Genomic DNA, 13,537 nt, shown 5'->3' with positions numbered 1-13,537 from the left:
AGTTCAAAAACCATACATCCACCACTGCTCTTAATTATAGAAAAGAAACCATATGAAAACAGACGATTATGATAAATGAATGAAGATGGATGCATTCTTTGCAGTTCTGTATATTTGTCTATCTTCTACAGGCCAATAATCAACCTCAAGATATTAATGAAGTTACAATGGTACAAACAGCAAATATACTCTGCGAAATGACTTTGACTTCCTGTGGAAGGAAACATCTTTTATATGGAGAAGATCAAGATCTGACAACAAAGTCAAGGTAAATTAATTTTTTTCTATGTAAATGCCATGTTTTGTCATAGTGCTGCCATCATTTTCACTATTATAATATATTATATTTATGTAATAGAATATTTCATATAAACTATTGGGCAAGAGTAATATGTGAAGGTGTGTGGCATAGTGGTTAGACTTGTGATCACGAGATTGCGATTTCAATTCTCAGGCTGGGCAGTGCGTTGTGTCTTTGAGCAAAACAGTTCATTTCATGTTGGTCCAGTCCACTCAGCTGTAAATGAGTAACCTTGCAGCCATCAAGAGTAGTATTATGATCTCAGTCACTTGTACCCCCATAGAAACTGGGTAACCAGCACTATGAGTCCTGGGGTTCATGTCAGTAAAAAAAAAAATTGATTACAGGTAAGTTCACCGCCATCAGTTCACCTGAAGAAAGTTCACCACAAGGAAAGTTTACTGAGAAAATATATCCATAGTATCTCACCTTTAATAGTTAAAAACTATTTTACTTTTATAAAAATAGTGATTTTATGATTGTGAACTTACCAGACATGAAAAATTTAGTGATATAGTTTGTTTCTTTTTATTGTTTCTTTATTTGTATGACTGATCATGTTAAGGTACGTGACATAGTGGTCAGTATTGAAGCACTCAGCAATTTCTGTAAAATGGTTGACATTAGGAAGGGCAACCAGCTGTAGAAACCAAGCCAAATCAGACTGAAACTTGGTGCAGCTCTCCTGCTTGCCAGCTCTGGTCAAACCATCCAACCCATGCCAGCATGTAAAATGGATGTTGAATCATGCTGATGAATTACAAGACCATAAGTTCAATTCCTTTACTGGGTAATACTCAACTGAAAATAAGTACTCATCAAACTACTGCTGTGCTTGGTCTGTCATGGGTGTCTGCTCTTGTCTCTTCAGTCCTGGCTGTAAAGCCACTACTGTGAAAATTGAAGGCATTGGGAGGCAGCCCATGTTAACTAAAGTGTTGGAGAATCATGTCAGCATATGCAGACATCACTGTCATATTGTTGAACACCAGACACAAAGATCTGGTCAGCACTGCTCTAAAAGGATATGAGGTTGTGACAGGAGCAAAAATTAACCATGAAAAGTCAGTGTGCCTGCAGCTCGGCCATCCAATAGCATCATAGGATGCTGGATGAAGGGACCCATTAAATTGCACAGGGTCTGGCTTGGTTCAGATCTCCAGGTGGAGAAGAACTGGGATGAGGTGACAAGCAAGGTTGCCAATCTCACATATAAATGGGCCAAGAGAAAGCTGTCCTGAAAGGTTGGGTAGAGGGGCCAATGCTTACATCACTTCCATTATATATTATCGCTTGACTGTTATGCTTTGCCCCAGTTTACATCTGACCAAACTGGAGTGCTAACTCTTCTACTTTCTGTGGAAGGGACGTGTTCCATTGGTTAGGCACTCCATTTGCTGTCAACACTCACTGAATGGAGAGCTAGGTTTGCCATGGCTGCTGAGTGCAGACATATACTGAGGTTACAATATCTCCAGTACTTCCATGTTAGTAAGAAGGTGTGGTCACCATTTGTCAGACAGGATTTTCCGCAGCTCATCTCTTTGACTGAGCTGTAGCCCTGGATCAAGCATAGACCAAGGCACCTAGAGTGTCATCAGCACTCACTCAGCCTGGCACCTAGAGTGTCATCAGGCACTCACAGTCCTCTATCATTCTGGCAATGTGGTCAATGGAATTTCAACAATGGCATTCTGTAGAGGGTTAGTGGTGAGCAAGTGTAAGTGCAACAAAGTTCTCAGGGAGACTCTAGGCAATCAGCAAGAATCACCTGGGTGGTCTGTTCTGGAGGACTTTCAGGCTGAGATCTATAGATAATTTCCAGAAATTTTTAGCCTGACAATACTACTGGGAGACATTGCTAGTATAGGCATGGAAATGCCATCAGCCAAGTTTTCCCAAGGTGCGTACAGAGTGATGAAACTGTTCTGCATGCTCTTGTCCAGTGCCTGAGCATTGCTGACTTGTGGGTTTATGTCAAACACCTGCCTTCATGTGTAGAGCAGATCCAGTTATTGACTGAGTTCATTGTGAAGATTGTCTTGCTACTTCCTTTGGCCAGGATGTGCTGGCAGCATTTCTTTGCCTAATGGCCTGAGCAAAAGAGGTTGTGTGGTGGACCAGATTGAAAGATCTGAAGAAAAATACTTTCCTCTTTGGCCAAGCCCTCATCAACTACTTCCAGTTTCATTTGAAAAGGAAAGTGAGGGCAGAGAGGAAAGTGCTGCTTCCCAGCAATTTTGTTAAAAGGTGGGTGAATGTTGCAAAAATGGTCTGAGTGAATGGGCCTACCCTATGCATGCACCTGTAGGTTGAAGGAGAACAATGTGGTGAGGGCACTTGCCCAAGTGGTCAGGGCAACCATGGTTTTGTGGGGTTTTGTGAGTGGATTTGGTAGATAGAAACTGAAAGAAGCCCATCATTATATATATGTATATAGGTTAAATAAAATGAGACAACAAAGCCAAGGCAGTGTGAAATTTCTATGACATTTTATATGTAAGTATTTGTGTGTGTGTTTGTCCTCCCACCATCACTTGACAACCGATGTTGGTATGTTTATGTCCCCATAACTTAGCAGTTCGGCAAAAGAGTCCAATAGAATAGATAATAGGTTTACAAAGAATAAGTCCTGGGGTCAATTTGTTCAACTAAAGGCAGTGTTCCAGCATGGCTGCAATCAAATGACTGAAACAAGTAAAAGAGTAATAAAGGCACACACACACACACACACACACACACACACACACACACACAATTATTAATTTCCTGTATTTATTGTATTCAATAACATTGGTATACAGTCAACATTTTATTAAAATCTCAAAATATCATATTAATTATTTCAATTCAAATTGACCTTTAGTCTGTCTTCATGAACCAAAATAAATAATAAATGACTTTGATTGGAATAATTAAAACTTTGTACTACAATATATATTCAAAACACATTAATATTGATTTCTCTCATAGAAATAAAGTGATAAATTTGGGAAAGACTGTACATAACTGATCATACTTTTTTTTTTAAAGCCTGGTACTTCTTCTATTAGTGTGTTTTGTTGAACTATATGTGTGTGTGTGCATGCGTTTCTTACTGTTTGTCCCCCACCACATACACACACACACACATACACGCACACACATAAATATGTGCAAGTGTGTCCCCACCACTACTTGATAACTGGTGTTGGCATGTTTACAGCCCTGTAAATATAAATATATATATACATATATGATGGACTTCTTTCAGTCTACATCTACCAAATCCACTCAGCAGGCTTTGCTCAGCCCAAGGCTATAGTAGAAGACATTTGCCCAAGGTGCCATGCAGTGGGACTGAACCTGGAATCATGTGGTTTCAAATCAATCTTCTATTACTACACAATCATACCTGGTTTTTATTTTATTGCTCCCAGAAGGACAAAGATCAAAGTTTACCTAGGTAGATTTGAACTCTGGATATAAAGAGATGTAGTTAAATAACAGTTACTTTATTCACGATGCCATTGAATTAGTCAACCACTACACTTCCATAGACATTAATATTAAAAAAGATATTATTTGCTTGAAGGAAAATTCTTATGAAACACAACAATATATTCTTTTTAAATATCTCTAATTAGAGTAAAGAATGATAAATCCATTCTTCCAAAAAAATGTTGTAAAAGTCAAACGTAACGTTAGTAATGCAATGATTTCAATGATTCCAGCCGCATAAAGAATTATATGCGAGGCTGAGACATAAGTGTATTTAAATTACTCTACACACTGCATGAAGTGGTTAGAGCATCAGGCTTACAATAATGAAGTAGTGAGTTTGATTCCCAGACCGGGCTGTGTGTTGTGTTCTTGACCAAGGCACTTTATTTCACATTGCTCCAGTTCACTCAGATATAGAAATGGGTTGTGGCATCACTGGTGCCAAGTTATATCGGCCTTTGCCTTTCCCTTGGATAACATCAGTGGCATAGAGAAGGAAAGCTGGTATTCATGGGTGACTGCTAGTCTTCCATAAACATCTTGCCCAGACTTGTGCCTCAGAGGGGAACATCCTAGGTGCAATTCCATGTTCATTCATGACTGAAGGGAATCTTTTACTTTTACGCACTGCCATATGAGTTATGGCCAGATATTCTGAAATAAGAATTATACCTAGCAAGAAGCACCAATTAATAATACTAATGTGTGTTCAGGTGCACAAGAAGCAGTTTCTTTTTATAGGAATAGATGTACATTCAGTGCAAAGAAACTTACAGTTTAGTGACTTATTTCATTATATATTTAGTGGCAGAGGGAACACATCTTCATTGGCATATGCACTACTTAGCTCTTTATAACCTTGACCTTGTGCTGTTTCATTGATAGACGAAAAATTTTGAGAATGAGAAAAATCAATTTAAATTCTAATCTGCAAAAACCAAGTTCACTTCAGTAGGGAGTACTCTTAATATCTTAAACATTATGCTTTCTTCAATTTTCCTAACCCTAACCCTTTAGCATTCAAACCATGCCCAGCCCAAATATTCTACCTGTTATATGTTCAAATTGGCCAAATCTAGCCTTTCACACCTACCCTACAATGTCATGTTAAAATGAATAGGGACATTATTTGAATTCCAAAGCCACAGGACAATGCATGATTAATTCAAAATGTAAATAAATATGCATTACATACATTCCACAAAAGAAAGAAATGTCACAATTCTTCCTTATTTACAGTTATTTGACTTCCAATCTGTCACAGGCTTCGTCTTTTCAATGTCTGCTGTTCTACTGCTACTTTAATAATTACTGTTTGCTCAAACTCATCTGCTTCCCACCACTCACACTCAAAGCTACATCTGCTTCTCACTCATCACATCCAACATCTTTTCCCTATTAAACATTTTGTACAATATTTTTCTTAGCATGTCCAGCTATCTTACCAGCAACTAGTAATTTTCATAATTACATGAATCAAATCTCTTTATAATTCATTTTGTCTAACCTTTGTTTCAACTCTAGGTTTTCTTCTCACCTCTAATTTAACTGTTCATCTGATAATCACCTTCCACTTACACAGCTATCAACTCTACATCTCTAACTCTGACTTCATGAAATGCTAACTTCTCCCAGAACAAGAGCTGTTCTTGAATATCTCATTGTTATTTGGCAGGGAGCATTGATGATTGATGACTGTGAGAGAAATAATCTCATCATTCATACCTCTCTCTCTCTCTCTCTATATATATATATATATATATGTATATATATATATATATATATATATATATATATATATATATATATATATATACATATATATATATATATATATACACACACATACATATATACACACATACATACATACATACATACATACATACGTTAATATACGGATGTTAATATAAAGCTGAAGATCACTAAACAAGAGAATAAATACGCTAAAATATTGAGAAATCTGCAGTTACTCTATCCAGATTACAAGTTCAGGTTTATACATGTAATTATTGGAGCCCTGTGATATGTAACACACTGCCTAAATATCAATCTTGAGAAATTAGACTTCTTGAAACCAGAAAGGAGAAAGCTGATTTGATGACTACAGATCCAGTCCATCACTGGAACTGCAAAAATCTGTCAAACCTTCCAGAAGTCTATCATTTAAGTATATATGAGCATGCCTAGATATGCCAGTATATGCGTGAGAAGACTTACATAAAATAAAATGTACAAATCTGCATGTATGCATACATACAAAAATCAAAAGTCCCCTATTGTTGATGTTGAAATTCCATTGAAGGTGCCTTGGATCTAGGTTAGAAACTGGCTCTTTCGCTATTGACAAAAAATCTTGAAATAAAACTGAATAATGACACACATACATATTCATATATAAAATATATATATATATAGGGAGAATTCACAAAAAAAATAAAAGACAAAGACAGGTGGTGTAGACAACAAACAGATGTATTAGTTTAATGCTCGGGAAGTGAGAAAGTCTTTAACATTTCGAGCCTACGCTCTTAGCAGATTGTAAGATGTGTTAGCATCCATATTAAATATATAAGTCCATATTATCCAATAGACAACAACTGTCATTATATTTTGCAGTTTATTAAAAAGTGAAATACCTTTAGCACTCATTGAGGTAATCATGACTTTCAACATAAATTCATAAATTCTTTAATTGTAACAATAATTAAGTGGCTACTAATCAGGCAACCAGCAAGACAAATGTCTAATATGAAAAGGAAATGAGTGTATCATTGTTTGATTAGCAGATGTATCAATATTGATTGAAATAGAAATAATATCATTTACTATAATTACAGGCTTGTAAGTGCATAATTGCATTGATTAATTACCATTCTCATTGCTTCATTGTTAGAAAAACAAGGAACCATGAAATTTTGCAGCTTCTCCAATCTTCAATTCCTGCTCTCCTTCTATAATTGTACTTTTGTAGAAAATATTTTACACAAACAATGCTTATGTACATGTATCTTTAGAATTTCATTATCTGCTGTATTCTTTCAATGTTTATTTAATTTTTTTGTTTTTAGGAAAACCTACCTAAGCAAACCAAAATAAATTACATTTTTTCATTCATTCTTTTCTCTAACGAAATTAACCATTGTAATATTTAATATCATTACAAAATCAGTTTTAAATTCTCTGTTTTTTTTCTTCGTCTTCTTTGTTGCTTATTCATTAAATTTTCAAAACAGTGTTTGCTGTCTTTTTCCCCTTCTGCATGATTTTCAGGTTGGTGTTTAGAAAGAAGAAACAAATGCATAATTTTCCACAAAAAGTTGTCATTAAAAGAATTTCTGAATTCTGTCTATCATTACCAAGATTTTGTTATTTTCTTCATAAATTTCTTTGTTTCTTATAGGAATTCCTTGTTTCTTGAGAATTTGTTTCTTGAGATTTTTTTCCCCTTCTGTTTCTTATCTTAACTATTTACCTTTTCCATTGAAAGAACCTGCAAACCATTTATTTTACTATCATTTCGGTCTGTGTTATATAATTTGAGTCAGTAATGATTCCTTACAAATAATAAATGGTTTAAGTAAATAAAAGGAACTGTGTGCTTGTGTGAGGGTTTCAAGTTGGGTTTCAGTTACTCAAGCATTTCAATTGATTTAATTGGTGGGAATGAAATAGATACTTTTAGAAAAGATATGCTATCTATGCATATACACATATATGTGCATACACACAATATATATATATATATATATATATATATATATATATATATATATAATATACACACATATATAATTATATGTATGAGTGTTTCTTTACACATACTGTACATATAGATGTATACATGCATTTACTGTGTGTGTGTGTGTACCCATATATATATATACACACATATAAATATACATGTGTGTGTGTGTGTGTGTGTGTGTGTGTGTGTGTGTGTATAATTATGAGTATTTCAGGTCTATATTTAAGAGATGAGGAATTATGTACATTATTTACATTTGACGATATTTGTCCTCATCTTGTTTGTTGTTAACGCAACATTTCAGCTGATATACCCTCCAGCCTTCATCAGGCGTCTTGGGCATATGGTGTAGTAGTTAAGAGTGTGGGCTACTAACTCCAAGATTCCAAGTTCAATTCCAAGGAGTGACCTGAATAATAATAATAATAATAATAATAATAATAATAATAATGATAATAATAAAGAAATGACAGAAAAATTATAGGTGGAGTACTTGCGCAGACTGGGAGTGATTCTTAAGTTGAAATTAAATAGACAGAATAAGATCGAAGCTATCAACACCTGGGCGGTTTCACTCCTTAGATTTAGAGCAGGGGTAATCACATGGACAGTAGATGAACTAAACAGCTTAGACAGAAAGACAAGGAGGTTGCTAACTAGATATGGGTCACTCCACCCAAAACGTGATACAGACAGACTGTATGTACCAAGAAAAAGAGGGAGAAGAAGACTTACTAGATGCTAACACAGCATTAGAGCAGAAGTAAACAACATAGCATGGTATGTAATGAGGGTGGAGCACTTGCAGAAAACAGCACTGCTTGGAACTGCTCGAATACTCCGGAAGGTGCTTGAAAAATAAGAGGTGTTACCTTAGTTCACTGGTAGTGAACAGCTGACACTGTAGTACATCTCCAGCGTTAGAAGCTGTGCAAAGGCAATAATAATAATAATAATAATAATAATAATAATGGCGTCTCTTATATTCCTTCTGGGTTAGTGGTGTACATTGGCTGGTAATATACCATACGGTTTCACCGTTTTGTCCACAGATTCTGCACTTATCACTTTCTGCTGTGTTGTCTGGAAAGTATATCAGCCGAAACGTGTTAACAACAAACAAGATGAGGACAAATATCCGTCAAATGTAAATAATGTATGAGTATTTCTTTACATATACTGTACATATAAATGTATACATGCATTTACTCTGTGTGTGTGTGTGTCCATAGAATGGAATGATCCACCACTTTAAATACTATATACCCCATATGTAAGCAGTGGGAGAATTATGTAATTCACAAATTAACAAATGGTTTGTTGATTTGCAATACTGAACTTAGTTCTATTTATTTTGTCTGTTGAATGTAATAACATTGTGGTCTGTCTATGTCATTATAGAATGCAATAATGTTGGAGTATGTCTGTCATTATGAAGGTAATAACATTGGGGTATGACTGTGTTGTTATAAAAGATAATAATATTGTGGTATGTATTTGCCATTGTAGAAGATAATAACACAGGGCAGTGGCTGTGTCATTTTAAAGAAGATAAAAGCATTGTGGTGTATCTGTATCATTACAGAAGGTAATAACGTAAAGGTGTGTCTGCCGTTACAAAAGGTAATAACATTGTGGTGTGTCCTGGTCATTGTAGAAGGTAATGACATTGGGATGTGACTGTGTCATTATAGAAGGTAAGGACATTGGGGCATGTCTGTGTCATTACTGAAGGTGAAAACATTGATATGTCTATGTCATTGTTGAAAGTGATAACATCAGCGTTTATCTGTGTCATTATAGAGAGCACATTATGGTGTATCGAGTGTCATCAAATTTCAACTTCCCTTTCAGGACTACTGTTGCCCATCAACTTGCTCAGTTTACTGAGATTTGCTTGATGAATTCAGGAGATGAAAAATTTAATTGGCCATCTCAGAAGACAATTGCAGAAACTTTATATGTGTGTCGCCTACTGTACAGTACTTGTGAAGGTTTACATATCCTACAGAATTATCAGCTCCACAACTGCATAAAATATGCCTGGGTTGAGGTAAGATACACACACACAAAATTTAAGGTTGTGAAATATTTTTGTCTTATCCAATCACTTTAGTAAAGAGTAGATATCACTGTTATTGGTAATGTAACAAACTCATTTAGTAGAGATATATGTTGTACTCAAGTAGACATGAAATATTAGCATGTTTAAAAAATAATAAATCACTGAGGGAAATTACTCAGAGACATCATCTGCATGAAAAACAAACAGAGGACCAAGATATGTTGTGCATTGCTGTACTTAAGAAGACTGTGCCCACCACAACAGAATTGAAATCCTAAAGCCAAGGTGCCATGTAAAAAGCATCAGTGTGGGTGCTGGTGCCACATAAAAAGCACTGGTGATGGTTCCATGTAAAAAGCATCCAGTACACTCTGTAAAATGGTTTGCATTAGGAAGGGCATCCAACCATAGAAACCAAGTCGAAACAGACTATGAAATCTGGTGTAGTCCCTAGCCTTGTCTGTTCCTGTCAGACCATCCAACCCATGCAGCATGGGAAAGAATCATTAAATGTTGATGATGATGATGTTGATGAAGTTACTGTTAACATTTAATAACTTAATATTATTATATGCTGAAAATTTTAACAATTTATTCATAATATATTTAACCATTAATTACTGAAGTAATTAAGATAATATTAGTAATCCCCACCCCCCATTTAAATGGTTTTAATTAACAATTGTTTATACTCTTTACATAAGATATAGTAATGCTATTAAACTGAATGACTTATTCTCTGAAGAAGAGTTAAACATTGGTTAAAGAAATTTTGAAAGTTTTATAAACTGGAAACAAGATTTCACCAAAAGGTTAAAAAAAAATGAGAATACTTATGAAAATGATTATATTAGAATTAAACTTTTTAATTTTTGTCAGTGCCTATGACATGTAAAAGGCACCCATGCCGATGACACATTAAAGGCACCCATGTTGGTTACATGTTTAAAGGTACTCAGTACAAGTTGAGGAGTGGTTAGTGTCAGGAAGGGCATCCAGCCATAGAAGCCAAACCACAACTGACTGGAGCCTGGTTCAGCTCTCCAGCTTACCAGTTCCAGTCACACCGTCCAACCTATGTCAGTATGGAAAACAGATCGTAGATGATAATATAGATATAGACAAAGGTATGGCTTTGTGATTAAGAACTTTTGCAACCATGTGATTTTAGATTCAGGCCTTTTATGTGGCACCTTGAGCAACTGTCTGCTACTTTTACCTTGCATTGATCAATATCTTGTGAGTGGGATTTGGTAGTTGGAAAGTGTTTATCCCAGGTTTTAGAAAGGAATGTCATAGCCCTGAATGTTATAAAGAAGGGACTAAATGGGCTGGCTTTGAAAAGGGTATCTGGCCATGAAACACTGCCTGAAAAAGTGCTGTTCAACCCACATAAACATGAAGAAACAGACATAAGATTGGGATGAAATAAATAATGAATATATACTAACACACACACACACACACACACACATATGTATGTAAAGTACACTATTTAAGTAGTTGGCATTAGGAAGGGTATGCAGCCATAGAACCATGTCAAAACCGAGACTGAACGATATGTGGTTCTCTGACCTTTTAGACCTCCTAAAATCAGCCAACCCATACCAGTATGGAAAGCAGATGTAAAAACAATGATGATGATAGTGTATTTGTCTGTGTTTATGTTTGAGTTTATGACATATCTCTTTATATACAGTAATCTTGTAGTTCATCAAACAGAATTTGATAAACTAAGTACCTGACTGAAGTACTAGGGTCAATACAACAATCAAAGGTGCCCCAGGCACTGCCACTTGCTAAAGACTGAAACCAATGAGAAAGAAAACTCATCTGTATACTTAAATACACAGATGTGTTTAGATTGTTGAAGGTTTGTGCCTACACTCTTATATACAAGCATGTGGGAGCATTAGAATATATTAGAATATATTTTAATCCTTTTGTATTTAAACCAGCCATATCTGGCCAAAATACTCTACTTGTTTTATGTTCAAACTGATCAGATCCAACATCTCACACCTATTCGACGTCATTGTAAAAATAAACAACCACATCATTGAAACCTTGAAACCACAAGATAGTGCATGCTTAATTTAAAACATTGAGAATAAATAAGCATTACGTTTGACAGAATTATCTGGATGCTAAAGAGTTAAACTTTTGAGAAAAATTACTTTTCATGTGTCTGGAAACAAGATCATATTAATAACAGAAAAATTAATAAAAATTTTTAATTATCAATTCCGTCTATTCTGTCAGCTTCTAGTTATTATTGCTTATATGCAGTATTACCACTTAATGTTATGAAACTTTGCACAATATTCAACTTGTGTTTTCTTGTGTTCTGTTGGACTGCATTCACTTAAATTATGATTATGGCATTTTTTTTACTTTATCAATTGCAATTATTTTTAGTGGTGTGAAATTTATTAACTGCTAACTTATAATTTATTGTGTTTCAGCTTGATTTATGCCCAGTGATTCTACTTCACTTTTGTGTGGAGTAATCACTATACAATCGTATCTAAAGTGTTCTTTTAACGGCATGCTTTAACCCTTTCTCCAATAGTGTATATATACACATATATATAATTATTTGCAAGATCCAATAGAATCGAAGTATTTTAATAATAAGGACACCAAGATAGAATCAAGGACAGCATACCTGTGTATCAACTGTGTGTACAGACACTCACATACTTACTAGAGTATATACAGATCTGTCCTTCCAGTTATACATACATTCACAAGTGTAGACTAAATACACACAACATATACATAAAAATCACATAAGAGTATACTCCAGCATGCAATCCATGGTCCACTGTTGGCTCAACATCCAATGTAGGGAAGGTTTTGAGTGTGATGTAGTATAAATAATAAAACAAATAGGCTAAGGTTCACTACAGCTATTTTGGACATGTTTTTTATTGGTGGACTAATCGATTACATCATGTTAAAAAATGTTTTTTTTTTCAGGTGAATTAGAAATTAAAATAAAATTTAACATTTAGAATTTTTCACACAAAGTGTGTAGAATGCATATTAACTCTCTCATCTTGGTGCCGATTGAGAAAGTAAATTGGGGAATGCTATTTTGAAGTTAAATAAATGTAGCAATAAATATGTCCAAACCTCTAGAGAATGAAGGCTAAACAAAAAAGAACTCACATCCCAATCATGAGAAGCTAGAGTTCAAGCAGTGGTGCCAATTACTAGATAAAATAGATAGGGTGGCTCAATATGTTAACTTACATGCTGTGAAAACATGTGAGGAAATAAAAGATGAGAGATAATAAAAATAAAATAAAATATAAAAAAGTACAAATAAAATTATCAGAATAATCATTATAAGGAAACAATAAAAAACAAAATGAAAGACATATGCTTGTATCTATGTGAAAGTCTGTGAGACTACATGCTGAATCTGGACAGGGTGGTGTCTTCCAGTTCACCAAGAGAAATTTGTCCATATGCCTACATTTTAAAAAAAATTTCAGATCTGGAATTTAGTAGATCTTAGATCTATTGGCAATATGAGATCTTTCAGCCTCACAAAACCTGCATCTCTTTGATTTACTAACATATGGTGTGGATTGTTCCACGATGCTCCACCTGATGGTGGCCTTCAGATCCCATCTATAGCAATTTCTAATTTTATTACTTTCTTCTTATCTATGTGTTGGAAAGAAGACTGGTAGTTTTCACATCTTTCTTTTTTAAGTCACCTTCGCATATACCAATGTAATTTTTCTTCTATATCAATAGTTTTAGCAAGTTCTGCTTGATTCCATAGGCCTGTCTCGAAGCTGAGAATTCTAAGACACCAATACCAGAAGAAGATGACAAAGAAAAAGATACTTTAAAAAGCAACTCTAAAAGCTGGTAAGTCAACTTTTTAACTTTGTGTGTTTACATGGTCATATTGGCTAATATA

The 13,537-nt window shown here is 34.8% G+C and overlaps 1 protein-coding gene across 2 annotated transcripts in view; it reads left to right on the top strand.

Annotated features, from left to right (window-relative positions):
- The window catches only part of LOC106883773 (protein broad-minded), a 263,530-nt gene that overhangs the window by 153,880 nt on the left and 96,113 nt on the right, over positions 1 to 13,537 (top strand). For both annotated transcript variants that reach the window (XM_089351129.1, XM_089351130.1), the window contains exons 16-18: positions 132 to 268; positions 9,387 to 9,585; positions 13,397 to 13,485. In XM_089351129.1, the coding sequence (XP_089207255.1) occupies positions 132 to 268; positions 9,387 to 9,585; positions 13,397 to 13,485 (425 nt within the window). The remainder of the gene's footprint in view (positions 1 to 131; positions 269 to 9,386; positions 9,586 to 13,396; positions 13,486 to 13,537) is intronic.

The sequence above is a fragment of the Octopus bimaculoides genome, chromosome 4 (genome assembly GCF_046866305.1).
Source record: "Octopus bimaculoides isolate indiv1 chromosome 4, ASM4686630v1, whole genome shotgun sequence".
Lineage (NCBI taxonomy): Eukaryota > Metazoa > Mollusca > Cephalopoda > Octopoda > Octopodidae > Octopus > Octopus bimaculoides.
The sequence above is the reverse complement of the archived record's forward strand: the minus strand, read 5'-3'. Positions and strand labels throughout refer to the sequence as shown.